Genomic DNA, 19,455 nt, shown 5'->3' on the forward strand with positions numbered 1-19,455 from the left:
AAAGTTTGACCCAACCTTGGATTTCAATGGGATCAGGGAAGCGAATCCCCCATTCTCCAGGAGGCTATCTATTTGGGTGCATGTCTAGATAAAAGTAGCTAATCAAGTACTTAATTTACAAATCTGGTACACAGCAGTGACTTGAACGAACAGACAAATGCCTTAACGTCTAGATGTAACCATGTTAAATCTACTTCCTCTTTGCACATGGTATTCTCTGCAAATTGAAAAACAGTTGAATCATAACTTCTAAAAAAGCAAATGCACTCGTGAGCACATTACTCAAGTTGGAGGATTTTTTTCTGTTTTGTCTTGGCTTTTGTTGTTTTTCAATCAGCTACTAATTTAAACATGGCTATACAGTCTTAGCTATTTTAAAGAAAGGAAAAATGCCCCCAATTCACCCTTATACCCAGTTGGAAATTAAGCTGTTTTAACCAAAGAAAACTCTTGGATACCCAGTTCATCAGCTGTTTCCTCCACTGAGTTTGTAACAAGATTTAAAGACGTCCAAGGCACAGTCAACTAAAACAGTAATTGTTTTCACTGATGTTCCTTCAGGGCGCATATGTGTGTCTTTTTGGAGGGAACGTTATAAGTAAGACCATATTGTCCCAATACGTGCTTCTTTTCGGTTTCATTCTGCCACAATGCAGACACACTTCCACCCGCTTTCATCTACTTTTTCTTCACTCAAAACCCTGCAAGTGCTCATCCAAATCACTCATTATTTCACACAAACTCCAAACAGAATGACTCTGTACATGACTCAGCAAATGTGCAATTTGGGATTTAGCTCACTACAAGTTCCTACTTGTTTCTAGGCCAATGATTCAACCAGAGTGTGGGGGGATTAAAAATATGAAAAGTCATGTCTTACCATCCATATCAAAAATTAATTTGCAAGGGCAGGATACACACAGGCCCAAATTTATAGGCTGATGATCCATAAACACCTCATTGTGCCACTTCATTTTCCAATCAATTACTGAAATAAAAATGCAATGCAAATGCACTACAAATATACTTTGGTGAGGATATCAACTTCCAGAAGATTTGTCACTGAAGAATGAGAAAACCTGATGTAAACCTAAGAATTAAATACAGTGTCATTCTAAATAATGCATCTATGTTACACCAAACTCTTAATTGAATAAAATGGTTAAATTTTAAAAATCATTTGCCAGATCATGAAATCTATCTGAATCCAGGCAATAATAAGTCATGATGTAATGTCATCCTCATCTAGAAACATACCTTACTTTATGCAAGGTATTGCTGAAAAATTGCATTTGAAATCTTTTCTTGTGAGTTAAATCATGCCTTGATTAAACTAGAGGAGTTCTTTATTCAAAAGAGCACTTTGGGAAAGAAAAAAATTGTTTTGTATGTACACAACCTGGCCCCTAAGTAATTTTTTTTTTTTTTTTGGTTCCAGATACAAGTTTTCCCTAAAATAGTAAACATATTTACTTCTCATGCTCATTAAAAAGTAACTGAGAAATGGAAAAGTCATTAACTTGAGCTTTCCCGTTAACCCATTACTCCCTGAAGACAAGCTTCGTGGCTAGCAGCTCACGTCATCTGTGGTAACACAACTAAAATGACTTTTTAAATGACTTTCATCTCTTGTGAGAAGTACACAGCCAAGGCCGCCCACAGCAATCAGGGCAGCTTCTGGGCCAGTCCTGGGAAGAGTGAGTGAGGGTGCTATTAACTTAGTAAAGGCCCCAGCCGGCCAGCTAGGCAGCCGGGAGGCCTCAGCTCACTGGTGACTTGGCTTCTCCCACCTTCCACCTTCCCAGCCCAAACCAGAAAGGAGCAGCATCTTCCCCACCCTGTCCAATTTCATCTGCACATAAAAGAGCACAGGATGCGTTAGAAGCCAAGCTTCAGGAGTCAATTTTCAGCACCAGGAGAAAAGGATTAGGATGAAATGGGATCCAACAGGTAAAAATCCCCAGGTGCAACACTGAGTATTTACCCCTTCATGTCACTCACTGCTCACACGGGCCGCCCCCACCACCGCTCAGAGCTTAACTGCACACAGACTCGGTGGCAGCTTTCAAACAAAGCGGAAAAGCTCAGGTATGTTGGATGAAAAACCCCACAGTTTATAAAACCAAACGTTTTCGTTCTAGCTCAACTCTAAGTAACATGAAGGGGTTGGGAGGGGGTTGTGTTTGTTTTAAGAAATGATTTTTTTCCCCCTCTCTGGAGCTCAAGTGGTTTTAGGACCAAGATGCAGGAAATTCAACCCCTTCCGAAAGGTTTAGGGTCTGGTTTAGAGCGATTTTAGCAAATGCAGTGGATATTACCCTTCAGAAACCAAAGGAGAGTCCAAATACATCCGTACATGTTCAAGAGGAACATTTAACCAACCCGGGAGGCTGTCTCACAGTGTAAAAAAAGCATGCTATTCAAAGTATGTTTAAGGGAGTCTGGGAGAGGGTGGTGGGTTTTGAGAGTATGGAAGGAAATCATTTGATGTGCTTCTCCCACAAAGGGAAGTCCCCCGACTGAGGACAAAATCCCCGAGGTAAAGTAAGGCGTATCTACAGGCATTCAGGGAACACGGCATCGAGCCTGTGAAGGGACACCATATTTCTTTTCCAATGTTACCGTTTTTCATAATAAATATTCATTTCTTTATGCACATAAGCTGTTAACTGGATTCAAAAACCTTTTTTTGGTCAGCCGTTGGCTAAGAACCCCAATAGGACACCGCACACAACTAGGAAAATACTCAAGTTCAAGACTGGAAATCCTTAGCTTGGTTCTCAATTTTTATCTTCAATGCCCACACATCTCACCCTGACCACTCAGAGTCCCGCGGAATTCTTGTTCCTCTCCTTCCCCTAACTGCTTATCGCCTGTCTTCGCCAGGCTTACTTGACTGCGAACCGTACAAACTAAGACAAATCCAGGGGAAGAAACACACGGAGCCTGGGAAGCACACGGTTGCTCCTCTCCCCAACCCACCCGCCCCCCATCCGGCAGCGCCTGCACTTCCTCGGGTGGCTGGGAAGCCCTCCAGGGTTCAGAACTCTCTAGCGAGTCGCCCCAGCCAAAACGGCTCCCCAGCACGTACTGACCCACCGTTCATGCCACTGTAGACACTCCGGTGATGGGGTGACACGTCCTCGGGCGCCTGCCTTCGGAGGGTACCCTCCCGGCTGCCTCCGCCGCTGCCTCCGCCTCCTCCGCCCACATGTTTGTGATCGGGGCTCCCCCCAAAATGTTGTTTGAGGTGCTCAGGGCTGGTGCCCCTGGCTCTGGGTAGATGCTCCAGGCTCCCACCGAGGGCGTGTTTCTGGAGATGCTCGGGGCTCCCTCCGCTGTGCCTGGCGTGTTCAGGGCTGCCCCCGGGCCTGTGCTTCTGCAAGTGTTCCGGGCTCCCGCTCAGCACGTGCTTGGGCAGCGTCTCGGGGCTGCTCCCGGGGTGCGGGTGCCTTTGCTGCTCGGGGCTGCCCTTGCACAAGGGTTTGTGGTGCTCGGGGCTGGGTCCTTTGAGTGCTTTTGGGTGATCCGGGGTCCCGGAGGCTCTGGGTTTCTGTAGATGCTCGGGGCTGGTGCTCCGGTGCTTGGCGTGCTCCGGGCTGCCCTCGGCCCGGGGCTTCTGCAGGTGCTCCGGGCTGCCACTGCTCGCGTGGTGCTTGTGGTGGTCGGGGCTGTCGGTGCTGCCCGTGCTGGAGGTGCTGCTGCCGTCGCCCACGTCCCGCACGTAGGGCGCCGTGGAGGCGGCGAGCTGGCACAGGCTGGCCTGGCTGTCGATGGAGCAGCGGCTGCCCGCGCAGCCTGCGCCCTTCTCCTCGTCGAGCAGCACGCAGAGCTCCTTGAGCTCCATGTTCTCCTTCACCACCTCCTCCTGCTTCACCTCCAGCTCCTTCAGCTTCTGCAGGTATAAGGCCACTTCCTTGTGCATCACCCCAGCCGTGTAGCGGCCCAGTCTCTGCCACTCGCGGGACACCCTCTTGCCTTTCTGCCGGTCATCATCCAGGAAACAGCAGAGGTCCCTCAGCTCCTGGTTGTCCTCCTGGAGTTTCTGGTTGATATCCTGAAAAGGGAGAGAGAGACAACCATTCAAGGGAGGTACACAGTTGAGGCATCCTCAGGCTCAGACCTCCTGGGGGGGAGGCGGGACTTGGTGAATTCTCTGTGATATTAGGGGAGGAGGGGAGAAGCTGAGAGGAAGCTGAGGATTGTCATAAAAATAACAATAACGGGTATTGGTTATGCTCCCTGCCCAGTGCTTACTTGTATGATCTCATCGAATTTTCACAAAACACTTGGAGGATAATGATTTTCATGGTTCTTGGGGGGGGGGGGAGGGGGCTGGACCTCACAAAGCTTTACTTGCCCAAGGCCATCCGGCCAGTATCTAGGGAGCAGCCAGTTAATTCACAAGAAACCACTAAAAATCCAAGGATCCCCTGCCCCACCTTCCGGGAAGAAAATGGCTGCTTGGGACCTGAGAAATGCTTAAAAGCTCTGAGGCAACACGCCTTCCATCAGCACAAACATAAGCACTGCCCGGTGTTCGGCCCTTGACAGGGGACTAACAGCCCGGTTCCCACAGGGGACCAGCACAATTGCCCTCTAGCCGCATTTCTGACCCGCGCATCTAAGCCCTACTGGCTGAACCCCCAGCGCATCTCCCAGGCATCCCACATGAAAACTTGAGCAATGCCAAGCTCTTGTGGGATTTTCAAAGCCCCCTCCTCAAACTGCCCCTCTCAGCAAATTCTGCCTCCACCCATCCTGCTGCTCTCCCTAAGGGCCTGTGCTTATGCCTGGCGTCTCCTTTTCCCTCACCTTTCACTTCTGAACTAAACAGTTCTTCTGAACCCATTCCCATGCGTGGCAGCACCTCACTGCCCTTAGGATAAAGTGCAAAATCCTTCAAGTCTCCCAAGCCCCCCAAGCCTCTTAACCTGGCCTATTTCTCCCACATGAGTGGTGGTCCACTCACTCATTCACAAGGATTTAGTAAGCATCTATTATGTGCCAGGTACCAGTCCAGGTGCTAGGGATGTATCAGTGGACACAGTAGGACACATCCTACGGCTTTCATTCTGGCGGAAAAAACTGGCAAAAGGTAAGGAAAGAGCACAATGCCACGTCGTGAAAAGTGCTGGGAAGAAAACTAAAGTAGGCTAAAAAATACTATTTTTTAAGAGAAGGTACCTCACTGAGAAGGAAAACGTTTGAGCAAAGACCCGGGTGAAATGAAGGAGCAAACATCTGAGGGAAGAGGATCCCGGGCAGACAGCAGGGCAAGGACTTGCCCTGAGACGAGTATGACTGATGTCGCAGCGAGGCCAGTGCGCCTGAAGCACAGTGAGCACCGAGCGCCGAGCTGGGAGAGGAGGTGGGAGAGGTGAGACCCAAGAGGGTGGGTGTCGGGGCTGGGTAATGCTGCGCCTTGGCAGCCACGGGAAGGACTCTGGACTGCTGGTGAGCTGAGGATAGAGGAGTGACACAGTAGGTTCATTTTATAAAGAATCACCATTGTTCTGTGTAGAAAACAGACCAGAGGAGGCGGGTGGTGGATAGAAGAAAGGGAGACGAGGTAAGGTGGAAGCCAGGAGAGACCAGCGAGGAGGCCACCAGGCTAGTCCAGGTAGAGGGAGAGGATAGCGGCTTGCACAGATGGTAGCAGTGGAGAAGGTGGGACCTATCCCCTGACCCCCAACTGAGCCCCACCACCACTGGCCTGATTTCAGGGCCCAAGGAAGAAGCCCTTTCCCTCTTTCACTTGGAATGCATTCCCTTAAACTTCTATACAACCTAAAGGCCTCACTTTTTAAGTCACTTCCCCAGAAGCCGTCCCTGACCAGTAGCCCCTATCTAAAGGAAGTTGCCTTATACACTCCACCATTACCCCTTTTATTTCCCCTCTGTGGCACTCATTACAATCACATATGGTTGGATGTGGCTACAAGAACTCACCAGACTGGTCCTGAGCATGGAGGCCCCATCTATCCTGTCCACCTCTGTGCGTCCAGAACACAGCACCCCCACTGTAGACACCTGAATCAAGGAACTTTGAAAACGCATTGTGAGGTTCCCCCTGTATCCTCCGGTCACACCGAGAGTGAAGGGACCGTTTCTTGAACCGTTTCTTGGTTTGGTGGCGATGAACCAGGGGTGGTCACGGGGTTGCTACCGAAGATTTCCCCTGCTTTCCAAAGCCAGAAAACCTCAGTCTTGGGACTCGGTCATCCAACCCAGAACTAGAGGCACTCACACGAGACTTGATCCCCGTTTACTCAGATTTATTCTAACACTTTGCCTGATACTGGTGAGAAAATAAACTATAAGACATCTGCCAACCACAGCTTGCTTCCCCTGACAGTCTTGAGGCCTAAGATGGGAGTCATCCTGAGAAGAAGCGGATCTTGCGCAGCGTGGTTTTAACTCCAATGCTAACTCTTGGCATCCCGACTATTCTGTTTCCTTGTTTCTGCTGCCCACCTCTTCCTTCTCATTATCACTTTCAGACCTCAGGCCTGGCCATTTCCAAACTCCTCCCACCTGGGTCCCTGCCTTCGTCCGCCCCATCCTCTATCTTTCCTCACCCACCCAAGTCAAGCTCTCCGTGGCCAGACTGATCTTCAAAATCACCCCCTGAATGTTCTGTCTCTCCTGCATCAACCCCATCCTCTCCCCTTTACCAGGAAGATGAATAAACCCTTTGGCCAAGCCAGGAAGGCTTTCTCCTGCCTTTCCACCTTTAGCTCCCTCTTTGTCAGCTAATCATGAAGCCTGATTGTATCTAGCTTCCCAATTAGAAAATCCTGTCCTCTTCCCTATATGAACTTACCTAAGAGGAGAGATGCCTCTGAGAAGTCTCGCCTAGCGCTAGAACAGCTTCTGGCCTCTGGCGGCGACAACCACAAATGAATGAATGAAGTAAGTTTCCCACTCACCGCTTAATGCCTCTGAGATACACTAGCTGGAGCACTCATCGGGCATCATTTTTTTTTTTTTTTCTTTTCTAGTGTAGGTATCTTAGCTTCTGGGGGCAGACTCAAGTCTAGAGTCATCCTTTGCACAGCTGACAAGCTGACACGCCCAGCATGGCGCCTTGCCTACGGTACGTAATACGTGTTTATGGACTGACCAGTGCTTTAAAGCCCTAGGCCCGTGGCCAAAACAGGATACAGCTCTAGCTACTGAGGAAGGATTTCGTATTATTGTCTCAGTAAACCCCTGCAAGGTTGGAGTCTGTTGACATTGATGCTTTAAGGGAAATCAGAAGCTGTGGGGACTCTGAGAAAATAATACTAAAAAAATTTAATCTTTCTAAGCTTCAAAAATTATTCTACATTTAGTTTAATCCTGGCATTTCATAGAAAGTTCAAGTCATATTCTTCTCCATCTAAATGAACTTCCGTCTGAAAACACTTCCTTTTGACTATCCCACAGCTATTCCTGATTTCTCCAGAACTGGGAAATAAATAGGAGCAGTACTACCCCGGGGCTTCGTGGGGTTAATGCCTTTCCGAATGGAGTGAACAATATACTGCCCAGAATTCCAGTTGGGGTAGAAGGGGTAACAGCCTACTTAGCTTTCTTTATCACCACGCCTTCTTCCAAGAGTAAATAATATTCTTGGGGATACAATTCTGAGCGATTTCCTTTCCCGTCTGTGGAACAGCTAAGCAACCGATTGGATAATCACTTTATAAAGCAGCTTCTTCCAATCTGCTACATTAAGATTTGAGCTTTCTTTTTCAAAACACAAACTGTCCTTTTAACATTGCCACTGGCCACCAGATGTTATCCATCTGTCTAAAGTGGACTTTTAAAAGATTCAATCCACCTCATAGCATACCACTCAAATTTTCATACATAAGATTCTCAAGTACTCTATCTGTGGTTAAAGAATTGTTCTAATTTGTAATTTTTCTTCACTGCAGGGAGGGGGATTGGTGTGTTGGGGAACAGAGAGGAACATTAATGCGATGCATAACAAATCTACAGACCCTGTTCCCCCAAATCTGCCCCTTGTCCCCTGAAATCCCAGGTCAGAGCAACCTGAGCATTGGTATATGCTCAGCAGTGCACAGACATGGTTCTCAGAATCCAACTCCTTATAACAGCAGAACCAGAATCCCCTTTCTGCACCCTTGCAGGATCCCACATTCTAGCCAGAGAAGGTCAACGAGCTGAAAGAAAAGAAAGCCAGCCTATTTTAAACAATGTATATCTGTGTGACATTGAGAAAGCTATTTAACCCCATCTATGGATCATTTCATCTTCATCAAACCTCTTACAGAATTAGCAGCCCCATTTAGCAGATGAGAACACTGAGGCTCAGAGAGGTTACCAGCTTGCCCACGCTGCCCAAATTGTCAGACTCCACATCCTTTCTCTCTCCACTGTCCCGCACTGCTCCACCTCTGAAATGTTTAAACACAGACAAGTCAGCCTGTGCTGGGACCCAGGCACAGACGCCTCCACAGAAAGACCTAGCACTCCCATCCCCCATCTCTATAGCTGCAGTATCACCTCGTAGCCTTGAAAAGATTTCTTGCCATTTCAAAAGCAGATCACAGAAAGGAACATAAACCAAGAGAAGCGTTGTGGCCTTCATTACCCTAAATGTACAGTCCTCAACTGGGAGTCCCAAACCATCAGAGCCGAAAACAAAACCCCAAATCCTCCTCTAGTTAAGGCAAACTAAGTAAGTGCACATATCATTTACTCAGTCAACCACATTAATGGATCACGAGGGCGTCCAGGGATGTTCTGGCTAAGATGATGGACAGGAGGGGGAAGACTGGCCGCTCAGCGGGGCTTCGCCACAACCCCTCAGGGGTGGGCCAGAGGCCTTGGAGGCTACGATGCTGTAACTGGCCAGGGATGACAAAAAGGAGGAGTAGAGGCTGCGTCAGAAAGTATACAGCCCCACCTTTCTGAACTTGATAAGGAGGTGGACAGGAAAGTCTTTTTAAGCCAGGTCATGAATCTAGACCCCCAGGAGATTCTCCTACTTGGGGTGAAACTGCCCTTAGCTGACCTAATAGGTATTTCTCTAAATGAAGCTACTAGAAAGAAGACCAGGCTCCCCCACCACTCACACATAGCTCTCCTCAACACACACACACACACAGACACACAATCCACACAACCCAAGAGAACCTTCAAATATTTCTGAATTATTATGTCGATGCTCCATACTATTAAAATCCTTAGGAAATTGATTAATTACTTAATTAAAAACTCTTCCAAGTTACATTATAGTTCAAACCATGGAAGAAGATTAAATTGGAGGGTTATGAACCCTAAGCTTTGCCTAAGAAACCCAATCCTGGAGGTGCATGCCTATACATTTACACGCCTTCTCCTGATGACAATATCTACCATTGTTTTGTAATCAAGTCCAGCATTAAAGCTTCTCCTACATGATCCTAATATCTTGTTGCAACCCCCTAGGAGATGGTTATTATCATTTGCATTTTATTGATGAGTAAAATGAGGTTCTGATAAATTAATTACCCAAGCTCACCCTCCTTAGCGAATGAGAATTCTAGATGCGAACCCACCTCTGAGATGATCTTCTCACTACACTAGCCTGTCTCTAATTCCCCAAGAGTCTGGTACTTAATAAATACTCCACTAGTAATGAATTAAACCAAAGGAGAGTGGAAGCCTTGGGATTTTTTTGACTGGGATCTTTCTAACTGCCCCCACTCTAGGAAGTAGATGACAAGTGAGTTGGGGCCCCGGGGAAGGCCATCTCCACCTGCACTGGACCCAGCACCCAGGTGAGCATCTCTTTGCCCCAGAATCCCAGAGCTGGAGGCTGAGGCAATTAAGAAAGTGTCTACAGCCTGAGAAGTGGGGTGGGAGTGGAAGGGGACAAGAACAGCATGTGCCTGCAGGAATTTGCTCCCTGAGGTCCCTGCAGTGTTTTCGTGTGTGTGTCTGGCTTCCTATAAACAAAAGCAGAACAATGAGAGGAAGGAATACCAGCAGGCACCAGCACAAGCAGCGAGGAGAGGAAGTTTGCGGTGCTGTGCGCGCTGGCAGGGCGGATCCCGGCCCGTCTCCTACAGCCCCGCCAGCAGGCACTCGGCTGTCACACTCAGAGCTCTCCAAGGAGAAAAGAAGTTGATGGGGGTTTGGCTTTCTTCTTTTCTTTCTTTTTAATTTTTTTTTCTTTTTTCTAATAGCAAAGAGAGAAGACTGCTTCATAAAGCAAAGCATCATTGGCTGACACTTGGGGTGGTGCCTTTCAAATCCCCTCCAGCGCCTCAATGCTAGATGAAATTATAATCAAATTGGGGGTGAAGGGGAAAGGGGGTCAAGGAACCCCAGATGACGCCATCTAAACTGGAGAGAAGGAAAGCACAGGAGCAGGTAGAAAATGTGAAGGCAGAGCTTAAGCTCCTCTGCACCGGGTGACATACACCAGCTGCGAAGGTGGCGCCCGCGACTTCTCCCTGGGCACCCCGCCAACCCTTCTCCCCAGCATTGGTGCCCTTTCCTCATCCGCCGGAGAAGTCGTGGCTCCACAGCACCCGTATCCACGATCCCCAAGGATGAAGATCCTCTGGACTCGCTCCCTCAATGACCCTTTCCCCTGCCTGTGACCCGGCTCCCCAAACCACCGATTTTCCAGGCTTCCTAGGAAAATAAAGGTTCTGCATGCCCATCACCTCCCTCCCTACTTTTCAGCATCCTCGGCGCCCTCTCCTGCGGCCACAGAAGATCCCGAGTGAGAGCTCCACACTGGCTCGCCCCAGACAGGGAAGAGGAGACCAATCACTTCCAAAGTTCGGAAAAGTTTCCAAAGGGCTGGGGATGGGGAGCAGGGGGTGCTGACCGGGAGAAAGGGGAGGATCACCTGTTGCCGGAGGGAGGGAAAGTTTGCCCGGCCCCACCTCCCCGGAGCGCCCCGCTCCCCGCCCGACCCCGCGCTCACCTTGAGCCCGCGGATCTCGCCGAGGTGCAGCTGCAGGCGGCGGTTCACCTCGCGGATGAGGTTGCTGTGGTCCAGCATCGCGCTCACCTTCTCGGCCTCGGCGCGCCGCAGGCTGCGGATCAGCTCCTCCTTGCTCCACTGCAGCAGCTCCTCGTCCGACACTTTGGACAGGTCCTCCGCGGCGGCGGCGGCGGGCGGGCCGGCAGAGGCTGAGGGACAACTTTCCGCCGCCGCCGCCGTACCTCCGGCCGCCTTCGACATGGTATCCGCGCGGTGGCAGGTGCGAGTGGGTGGAAGAGGCAAAGCGACTCCCGAAGGCGCGGGCGCGGCGGGGCCGCCTCCGCCCACACCCCTGTGCGCTCCGGCGAGTCAGCTGCACCGCCCGGCGGCCGCTGGGTTGGGGCGGCAGGGGTCGCGCTGGGCGGCCATCCTACCTCGCCATCCCCGCGCGCGCGCCCGCGCACCCCCAGGGCCGGGCAGTTACCCGCGCGCTGCTGCCGAGGCGCGTCCCAACTCGGCGCACGTCCATGGTGAGGGGCGCCGGGGAGCGGGCGCCGCCGCGGGAAAACCTCGGGGAGCGGCGGGGGCGCCCGGGGGCCGCGCCCCGGTTCCCCTGCCCTCTCCTCCGCTCGGATTCGAGACCGTCGCCCCCCACACTCTCGCACACACGCGCGCACTTTCCTCCCCCTCGCCCAGCTGCAGCCCCGGCCTCACTGCGCTCCTAGCGAGCTAGGGCGCGCCGGGCTTCGCGGCGCCTCCGGGGTTGCTCGAGCGACGCCGCCGCTGCTGCCCGAGGGCTCGGCGCGGCCCGCCGGCTGCGCTCCTCCCGCCGCCTTCGCTGCGCCCGCCGCCGCTGCTAAGCTGCTTGGGGAAGCCTGCGATTTGCAGAGCCGAGCCGAGCCGAGCCGAGGAGGGGTGGAGGGTGGAGGGGTAAAGGCTGGACCGGCAGGAGGTGGAGCCTGCAGCCGGGGCCGTCCGCAGCCGGCCGCACCTCCCGCGCGGACCGGACGCAACTGCCGCTAGATCGCCTCCCGGCCTCCCGAGGCGCGCTCCCCGCTATCCCGCCGGGGAAGGCCGGGGGCGCGGCTCCTCCAGCGCCCGGGCGCGGGTGGGGCGGGATGCGGGAGAAGCGGGAGAAGCGTGAGAAGCTGTGCGGCCCGGGCTCTCGCAGGCTCGCGCGCGCCACCATGTGGCGGAAGGAGCTCCCTCCTCCGCCCCCTGCACGCCAGGCTTGTCACCTTGCGGGGGAAACAACGGGCGACCAAAATGAGAGACACTTGGTACTTGCAGGGATTGGAGGTCAGAGAAGATGATGATGATAGATAGATAGATAGATAGATAGATAGATAGATAGATAGATAGATAGATAGATAGATAGATAGATAGATAGAAAGAAAGAAAGAAAGAAAGGAGGACCTGGGGGATAACTGTCGGTTTCTACTTTGGAGAATGGAAGACAAGGTCGATGGCCAAAAAAAAAGTGTGTGGGGGCGTGTAGGTGGGGTGGGAAAGGAAGCTTTAGGAAAATCCCAGTGCTCTGAAAAGAGGAAAGAAAGGCTTTGCTTCGGGGCACTACTCTTTAGGGACCACCCACCCCCCAGGCCTTTGGCTTTTCTAAAAATCCACTACTTTGTGAAGAAGCTTCAGGGGACAGTATTGGATCTTTTAAAGTTTTATTTGAAAAACATCAAAGCCTTAAGGGGAAAATAAAATACCTTCACCTCCAGGTTCCCCAGGCCTGGATTTTTAAGGTCAGCACAGTCACCTCCCCTCTGAGCAAAGGACAGACCCTTAAGCAGCCGGAACTGCCTGCCTGCCGCGGAGATTTCCATTTTCTTCCTGCCGCAGGCAGTCAGTTCTTATGGGGTTGGCTTTTTGAGATGGTAATTTCTGGAAGTGGGTATTCCCTGTCCCTGGGTCCTATCTTTGGGCTACAGAATTCCCATTCCCACCTCCCCTGTTCTACCCTCCCGTTGCATGGGATCAAACCTGAGCTGAAAGCATGTTTCTTGCTTGAAGAAGTAGATGCACTTGTCCTGGGCATGTCATTTCAATGAATACTCCTCTCCAGGATGGAGACTGGGCCAGAAAAGTGCAGGAACTTAGCGCCCCCCCCCCCCCGGGCTTCTGAAAGCCAGGGTGCAAAGGGAATAATCACCTGGTAGGATGAGGCTCTGAATCAGAGTCCCTCCACCAGCAGGTCACTGTGCATCCCTTAATAAGGCTACCACCTTTTAACAAACAATCAGATGGGGACTTCTGAGACTTAGCTTCCTGGAGAGCAAGGAAAGGGGATGCAGCCCTCTGACCTAGATGGCCTTAAAGTTCCCCTCAGCTAGACTCTAAACTTTAGACAGGTTTCTTCCTGACTGTAGGTCCCTGGCCTCTCTTTTCTTAGAGCACTTCCTTTAGAAAACTTGGACTTGTGAATTTCTTTCTCTGCTGCCTTGAGTTGTAAATCACCTCCCAGCTTCTCACCACCCAGGAATGTCCAGCTTTAGGACCTGGGAGCCATCCCTTGGAAATGTAATTATCACAGAAGATAGCCCCCCAATCTCTCCATCTCTCTGAAAGGTGAGGAGTCTAACTTCACTAAGTGTCAATTAGCAAACATAAATGGTCTAATCACCCAACTCCCCCCACCCCTTCCCATTCCCAGTGTTCTCCAGTACTTTCCCAGTAGCCCACCTTGGGGGCTTAAAAACCCTACTGCCTCTTAGGGCCCTGGGTGGCTTAGTCCGTTAAGCATCTGGCTCTTGATCTCAGGGTCTTGGGGTTCAAGCCCCACGTTGGGCTCCTGGCTGGGCATGGAGCCTACTTAAAAAACAAAAACCAACAACAACAAAAAAACACCCTCCTGCCTCTTATGTCAGAGGAGTTGAATTCAGTCTCTCTCCCCTTGGGTTTAACTACAAGTGAGATTTGTCTTTGACACCTCCTCTACTCTCACGTCCGCAGAAGGCTCTCCTCAACACAGTTCCTGAGACCTCTTTTGACACAGGAAGAGAAAATACAAGTTAGAAAAATATGAGTCCTGTCCCTGTCCGTTGTTAATTTGTCTCCTTGAACAAATCATCTCACCTTATTGGGCCTCAGACAGCTAATAAGGTAATGGACATGAAGTGCTTTGTCAAGTTACCTACAGAAATGCTACTTTGTTATGACTAGTAGTACATCTGCCCAGCCCACTCTCTGGAAATAGGAACCACGGCATCTGGCTGGTTTTTCCTTCCACCAGGTTTGTTCTTTAAGAGTCCTGTTCCAAAATCCAAAGGCCAGCGCCCTTTGCTGCTAACACTCCCAGACGTTTAACACCTAAGCAGCTATTAAAAGGCAGATAGATGGCTGAGAGGAGGAATAAGACGTGAGTTGAGAAGTCAAGGAAGAAAGAAACCAAAGAAAAATGTTCCACAAACTTATATACACTAGCAGCTACTTACTACTGGGCTAGATCACCTTGATGAAGTTTTGATGTTTCTAATTTTGGTCATTGATTCAGGATAATTATTGAATGAATGATGTTGCTTCATGTTGCTAAGGTCATGTGTGTATCGGGAACTGCTAAAAACAGACAACTCAAAACACAATCACTTAAAGAAGGCATTTATTTTCTTGCACATAACCGACATTCAGTTGAGGGTTAGTATGATGTCTTTATGATATCATCAAAAACTTAGACTCCTGGGGCGCCTGGGTGACTCAGTCAGTTAAGCAACCGACTTTTGGTTTTGGCTCAGGTCATGATCAGGTCGTGAAATCAAGCCCTGCGTTGGACTCTGTGCTCAGTGTGAAGTCTGCTTAAGATTCTCTCCCTCTCCCTCTTCCTTTCCCTGGTCCCCTCCCCCCACTCACACTCTCTTTCTCTCTCAAATAAATAAATAAATAAAATCTTAAAAAAAAAAAAAAAACTTGGACTCCTTCTTTCTAATCAGCCATCCTTAACATGATTGCCTCCTGGCAACAAGATGGCTGCTGGAGTGCTAGCCATCCATCTCCATCTGGGGCAGGACAAGGATAGGAGCAAATGGCAAAAGGACATGTGCCCCTTTAAAATGTGTTCCTAGTAATATGACCCAGTGAATCTCATTTACATCCTAATAGCCAGGGCTTGCCATGTAATCACCTCCCACCTACAAGGGAAGCTAGGAAATTTTTAAAGCTAAGCACATTAGGGGTGCGCGGGTGGCTCAATCAGTTAAGCATCTGACTCTTTTTTTTTGTATATTTTATTGAGAGAGAGAAAGTGTACAAGCAGAGGGAAGGGCAGAAAGGGAGGGAGAGAGAGAATCTTAAGCAGACTCACCGCTGAGCGCAGAGCGTGATGCAGGGCTTGATTCCACAACCCTCAGATCATAACCTGAGCCGAAATCAAGAGCCAGATGCTCAACCACCTGAGCCACCCAGGCGCTCCAAGCATCTGACTCTTGATCTCAGTTCAGGTCTTGATCTCAGGGTCATGAGTTCAGGCCCCTGTTGGGCTCCACACTGGATGTGGAGCCTACTTGAAAAAAAAAAAAAAAGATAAGCACATTAATGCCACAAGTAAAATCAGAGTTGTTTTAATAAGAAATAAGATAGATATGTGATGGACAGCTAACAGTTTGGTACGCAACCCTGGCAGCAGATTCTGCATACAGTATATGGAGGTATCTAAAAACCAGCCATAAACCACCCTAAGTCCTTGAGCCCTGATGGTTTTCTCTCATCTGTTGTTTTGAACCACCTCTGTTCCATCCACCGCTCACTATTGCCCAGACCAGGCTCTCACTAGGTCTCAGCTGACCTTCCTCACTGGTCCCTCTGACACCTGCATCACCTCTCCTGAATCTGTTTTCCACAGAGCTGCCCCAGTGAACCAACTACAAAGTCAAGTCCAGCTGCTTCACCTCTAATGGAGACTGAATCCTTGCTCAGAGTTCTTCACAGCCTGCCGGTATAATTCAGACCACCCTCTGCATGTGACTTTGCAGTAGCTCCCACGGAGGGGGCAGAGTATATCTTCCCTCCCCAGGGATATTGTGCTTGGCTGTGGGCTGGTGTTGCTAATGGAATGTGGGTGTACCTGAGGTGGATCCCTTCTGTTTGTCCCCTCACCGTCCTGTACTTCCACATGTCACCGACAGAAGAGCTGCCCAAGGGCAGCTGCTGTTCCTTTGGTCTCCACCCAGTGCCACCACAGGCATCCTACAGACCCTCACCCTGAAGTAGGGCCTCCTTCCCCTCGCAAACTCTCACATCTGTGTGCGAGAGTATGTGACCGCTATTTAAGCCCCTGAGTTTTGGCCAGATACATCAGGCAGCATGGATGCAATAGTTAGCAGGTACAGCTCCCCTGCCTAAATCCCTTCAGTGGCAACTCAGTTCCTGTCCACGGAACAAAGCCACATTCCTTAGCAGAGCGCATAAGACGGGTGCGGTCTGGCCCTTGCCTCCACTCCCATCACACCTGGCCTCATCTCATACTTTATCAGTGCCAAACTGCCCAGAGATCCCCATTAGCAACTCTCCATACCTCTGTGTCTCCCGATGCTATTCTCTCATGCGTAGAAGACCTTCCCTGCCTTTATCCCCTGGACGAATCCCACTGGATCCTTCTACCAGCCTCGTCTCCTCCAGATCCCTGGCATCAGCCCATACTTCTCCAGTGAAGGCAGAAGTGAGTATCCCTCTCCACTACCATAACCTTCAGCATACCTCTAGCCCAGCACCTAAACCGGAATAGTGAACTACAGGAAATTACAGGTGGAAGCTCATATTAACCCATCCCAACCCCAGCAGAATAGTTTAGCTCTAGCTAGAATTTAATATTATCTCTTTTTCACTTTCTCCAAACCCTGTGCATTTCTGTCATGCCCTGTGAAACTCCTCGATGCAATCAGAAATGATGTCAAGGACATTGCTGAGTGTGTCCCAGATGCCTTATTACAACACTACACCCTCATCCACATGGTCCTGGGGGCTCGTTAGTTTCAATCTTACAGACACTGTGAATTATGCAACTGGTGTACATTTCTTTTTGCACTGGCTGCTGGGATCTGATCTAAATTTGTGGCAATTTAAATAAGACTTAAGGAATATGACTTGTTGACTAACATGGCCATTATCATTTTTTTACTTTCAAATTTCTCCCTCTTAATTTCTTCTTTTTTACCTCTGTAAGTTTCCTGATACACATATACATACGCATGTACGCATATATACATACACACGTGCATATACACACATACAAACATATGTGTGCATGTGTATGTGTGTATGTATACGGCAGAAAATGGAAGGAAGGGGCAAAAGGGGAAGGGACGTCTTGTCTCCAGTCATAGACCCTATAATGTTTTCTCTCATTTACTTTGAGGTCTTCTCCCTCTAGTAGCTCCTAAACTCTGTGAAGCCAAGGCCCACTTGCTAACCTAGAGTCAGCATTGAATAAAAGAGGGAAGGAAGGAGAGAACAAGCTTGCTCAAGGCCTTTGTTTCATTTTTTTTTTTATCCCCCTCGTTTGGAAAGCCTCATCACCTGCAACACACATAGAAAACCTCTTCCTTTGGAAAATATTAATGACTTTTTAGTGTATGCTATTTTGGAAGCCACATGAGTGCTATGCAGTTCAGAAAATTTTTCTAAACTGTCTAAATGTAGGATCATATGTTATTTTAGCATTAGCCTCAAATCACTGTGAACTGCACTCAGGTGACAGGCTCACCCACTGGTGCTGCTGGACATAAGTAAAGGTACGGCATGCACAAGGCTGAGGTTTATCTCCTGTCTACCTTGTGTCAGGCAACAGGCAAGCTATTGAAACACCCCATCTTGCTCCACTAAGAACCAATTTTCCAGGCCATACTTTAAAGCTCAGTGAAGTGCACTGGATTTTTGCTTCATTACCTAATTCTGAGTCCAGATCCAGAGAACACGATAGTTGTGTGGAAATGGGACGTAGCTGGCAATCCCAGCAGTAACAGGAGCCTCTGGTGGTGGTGGGTATTACTGATGGATGTCTCCCAAACCTGCTGTCCCTGGGAGCCTCTGTGAAGGTGCTTTGCCTTGATCCGACCCCACAAACCAAACATTTAGAAGCTGGCTGGCCTTTACTGTATTTTGTTCTGCCAGGTCCTATAGCAGAAACTGCCGAGGAAGGGTTCATCTAACTGCCAGAAACACCCAAGGCAGCGAGGTCCCGCCAGCCTGCCCCTCAGAGTGTTGAGACCCCAGGTGTCTTCTGAGTCATGAAAACAACTGCTCTGTTCCCTCCCCACCTCTGCCCCCATCTGCTTTCTGTGGGTGAGGTGAGGCATGCATCTCAGGGAGGAAAACTGAAAGCAGAGGATACTTCAGGAGCCCAAACTTTCTGTTGTTTGTAAAGAAAATGGGCAGACCCATTGGATAGTCCCTGGGCCGGTAATGCAGTGTCCACTATTAACCCTCTTCCAGGTCTCTACCCCACAGATTCTCAACCTTGGCCACATATTAGAATCGCCTGGGGAGTTTAATGCATACGGATGCCTGGGCCTCTCCCTAGAGATTTCTGATTTAATAAGTCTGGGGCGCAGCTTGCCTATTGGGGGTTTTCAAAAACTCCCCACGAGATTCTGCTGTGCAGCAGTCTGAGAATTACTCTTGTAGATGGTGTAGAGCGCTGTCCAGTAGACATAGAGCACAAACCACAAGTGCAAGCCACAGATAAAATTTTAAAGTTTCTAGTAGTTGCACTTAAAAAGTAAAAAGAAAGAGGCGATACTAGTTTTAATAATATATTTCATCTAACATATATCCGACATGTCATTTCAACATGTAATCAACATAAAAATTGTTAATGAAATATTTTGCATTTTTTTGTAGTAAGACTTCAAAATCAGGGCATCTGGGTGGCTCAGTCATTAAGCGTCTGCCTTCAGCTCAGGTCATGGTCCCAGGGTCCTGGGATCGAGCCCTGCATCAGGCTCCCTGCTCAGCAGGAAGCCTGCTTCTCCCTCTCCCACTCCCCCTGCTTGTGTTCCTGCTCTCGCTATCTCTCTCTGTCAAATAAATAAATAAAATCTTAAAAAAATAAAAAAGACTTCAAAATCTAGTGTGTGTCTTACATGTACAGCATATTTCAATCCAAACAAGCCATGTTTCAAGTGCTCAAGAGCCATCTGTGACTGCCAATATTGTGATCACCAGTAAATGGCTACCATATTGGACATCACCGCCGTAGACCATCTGGTTGGGGGAGGGAGTGGAAGAATAAGAGTGGCACCTGTGGTGGGCTGAACAATGACCCTGCCCCACCTATCCATCTAGTAATCCCTAGAATCTGTGAGTGTTACCCTTTAATGGCACTAAGGGACTTTGCCGATGTGATTATGTTAAAGATCTTGAGAGAGAGCAATCATCCTTGCTTATCCTAGTGGATAAATGCAATCACATGTATCCTCATAGGAGGGAGACAAGGGAGATTTCACAAATGGAACAGCAGGTGATGTAACCACAGAGGCAAAGACTGGAGTGATGAGTAAAGTAAAGGAATGCTGGCAGCCCTA

The 19,455-nt window shown here is 49.4% G+C and overlaps 1 protein-coding gene and 1 long non-coding RNA gene across 8 annotated transcripts in view; one reads left to right on the plus strand and one right to left on the minus strand.

Moving 5' to 3' along the window:
* CCDC85A (coiled-coil domain containing 85A) overlaps nucleotides 1-12,021 on the minus strand; it is a 199,427-nt gene extending 187,406 nt beyond the window's left edge. The window contains exons 1-2 of one of the 6 annotated variants that reach the window (XM_035001512.1): nucleotides 10,937-12,021; nucleotides 3,100-4,057 (exon numbers count right to left, since the gene is read on the minus strand). In XM_035001512.1, the coding sequence (XP_034857403.1) occupies nucleotides 3,100-4,057; nucleotides 10,937-11,197 (1,219 nt within the window). In that variant the 5' untranslated portion in view covers nucleotides 11,198-12,021. The remainder of the gene's footprint in view (nucleotides 1-3,099; nucleotides 4,058-10,936) is intronic. The other 5 variants (XM_035001508.1, XM_035001513.1, XM_035001509.1 and 2 more) reach the window with 5 other exon arrangements.
* Nucleotides 12,022-13,063: 1,042 nt separating this feature from the next.
* On the plus strand, nucleotides 13,064-17,112 carry LOC118008102. Of its 2 annotated transcripts, none has more exons than XR_004678578.1 (3): nucleotides 13,064-14,044; nucleotides 15,777-15,869; nucleotides 16,487-17,112. It is a non-coding gene; the product is annotated as an uncharacterized LOC118008102 (long non-coding RNA). The 2 variants fall into 2 exon arrangements; XR_004678577.1 differs by having other exon boundaries at nucleotides 13,064-13,510; nucleotides 13,895-14,044; nucleotides 15,777-17,112.
* The last annotated feature ends 2,343 nt before the right edge of the window (nucleotides 17,113-19,455 follow it).

This window comes from Mirounga leonina, unplaced genomic scaffold (assembly GCF_011800145.1).
Source record: "Mirounga leonina isolate KUSES-001 unplaced genomic scaffold, KU_Mleo_1.0 Mir_125, whole genome shotgun sequence".
NCBI lineage: Eukaryota > Metazoa > Chordata > Mammalia > Carnivora > Phocidae > Mirounga > Mirounga leonina.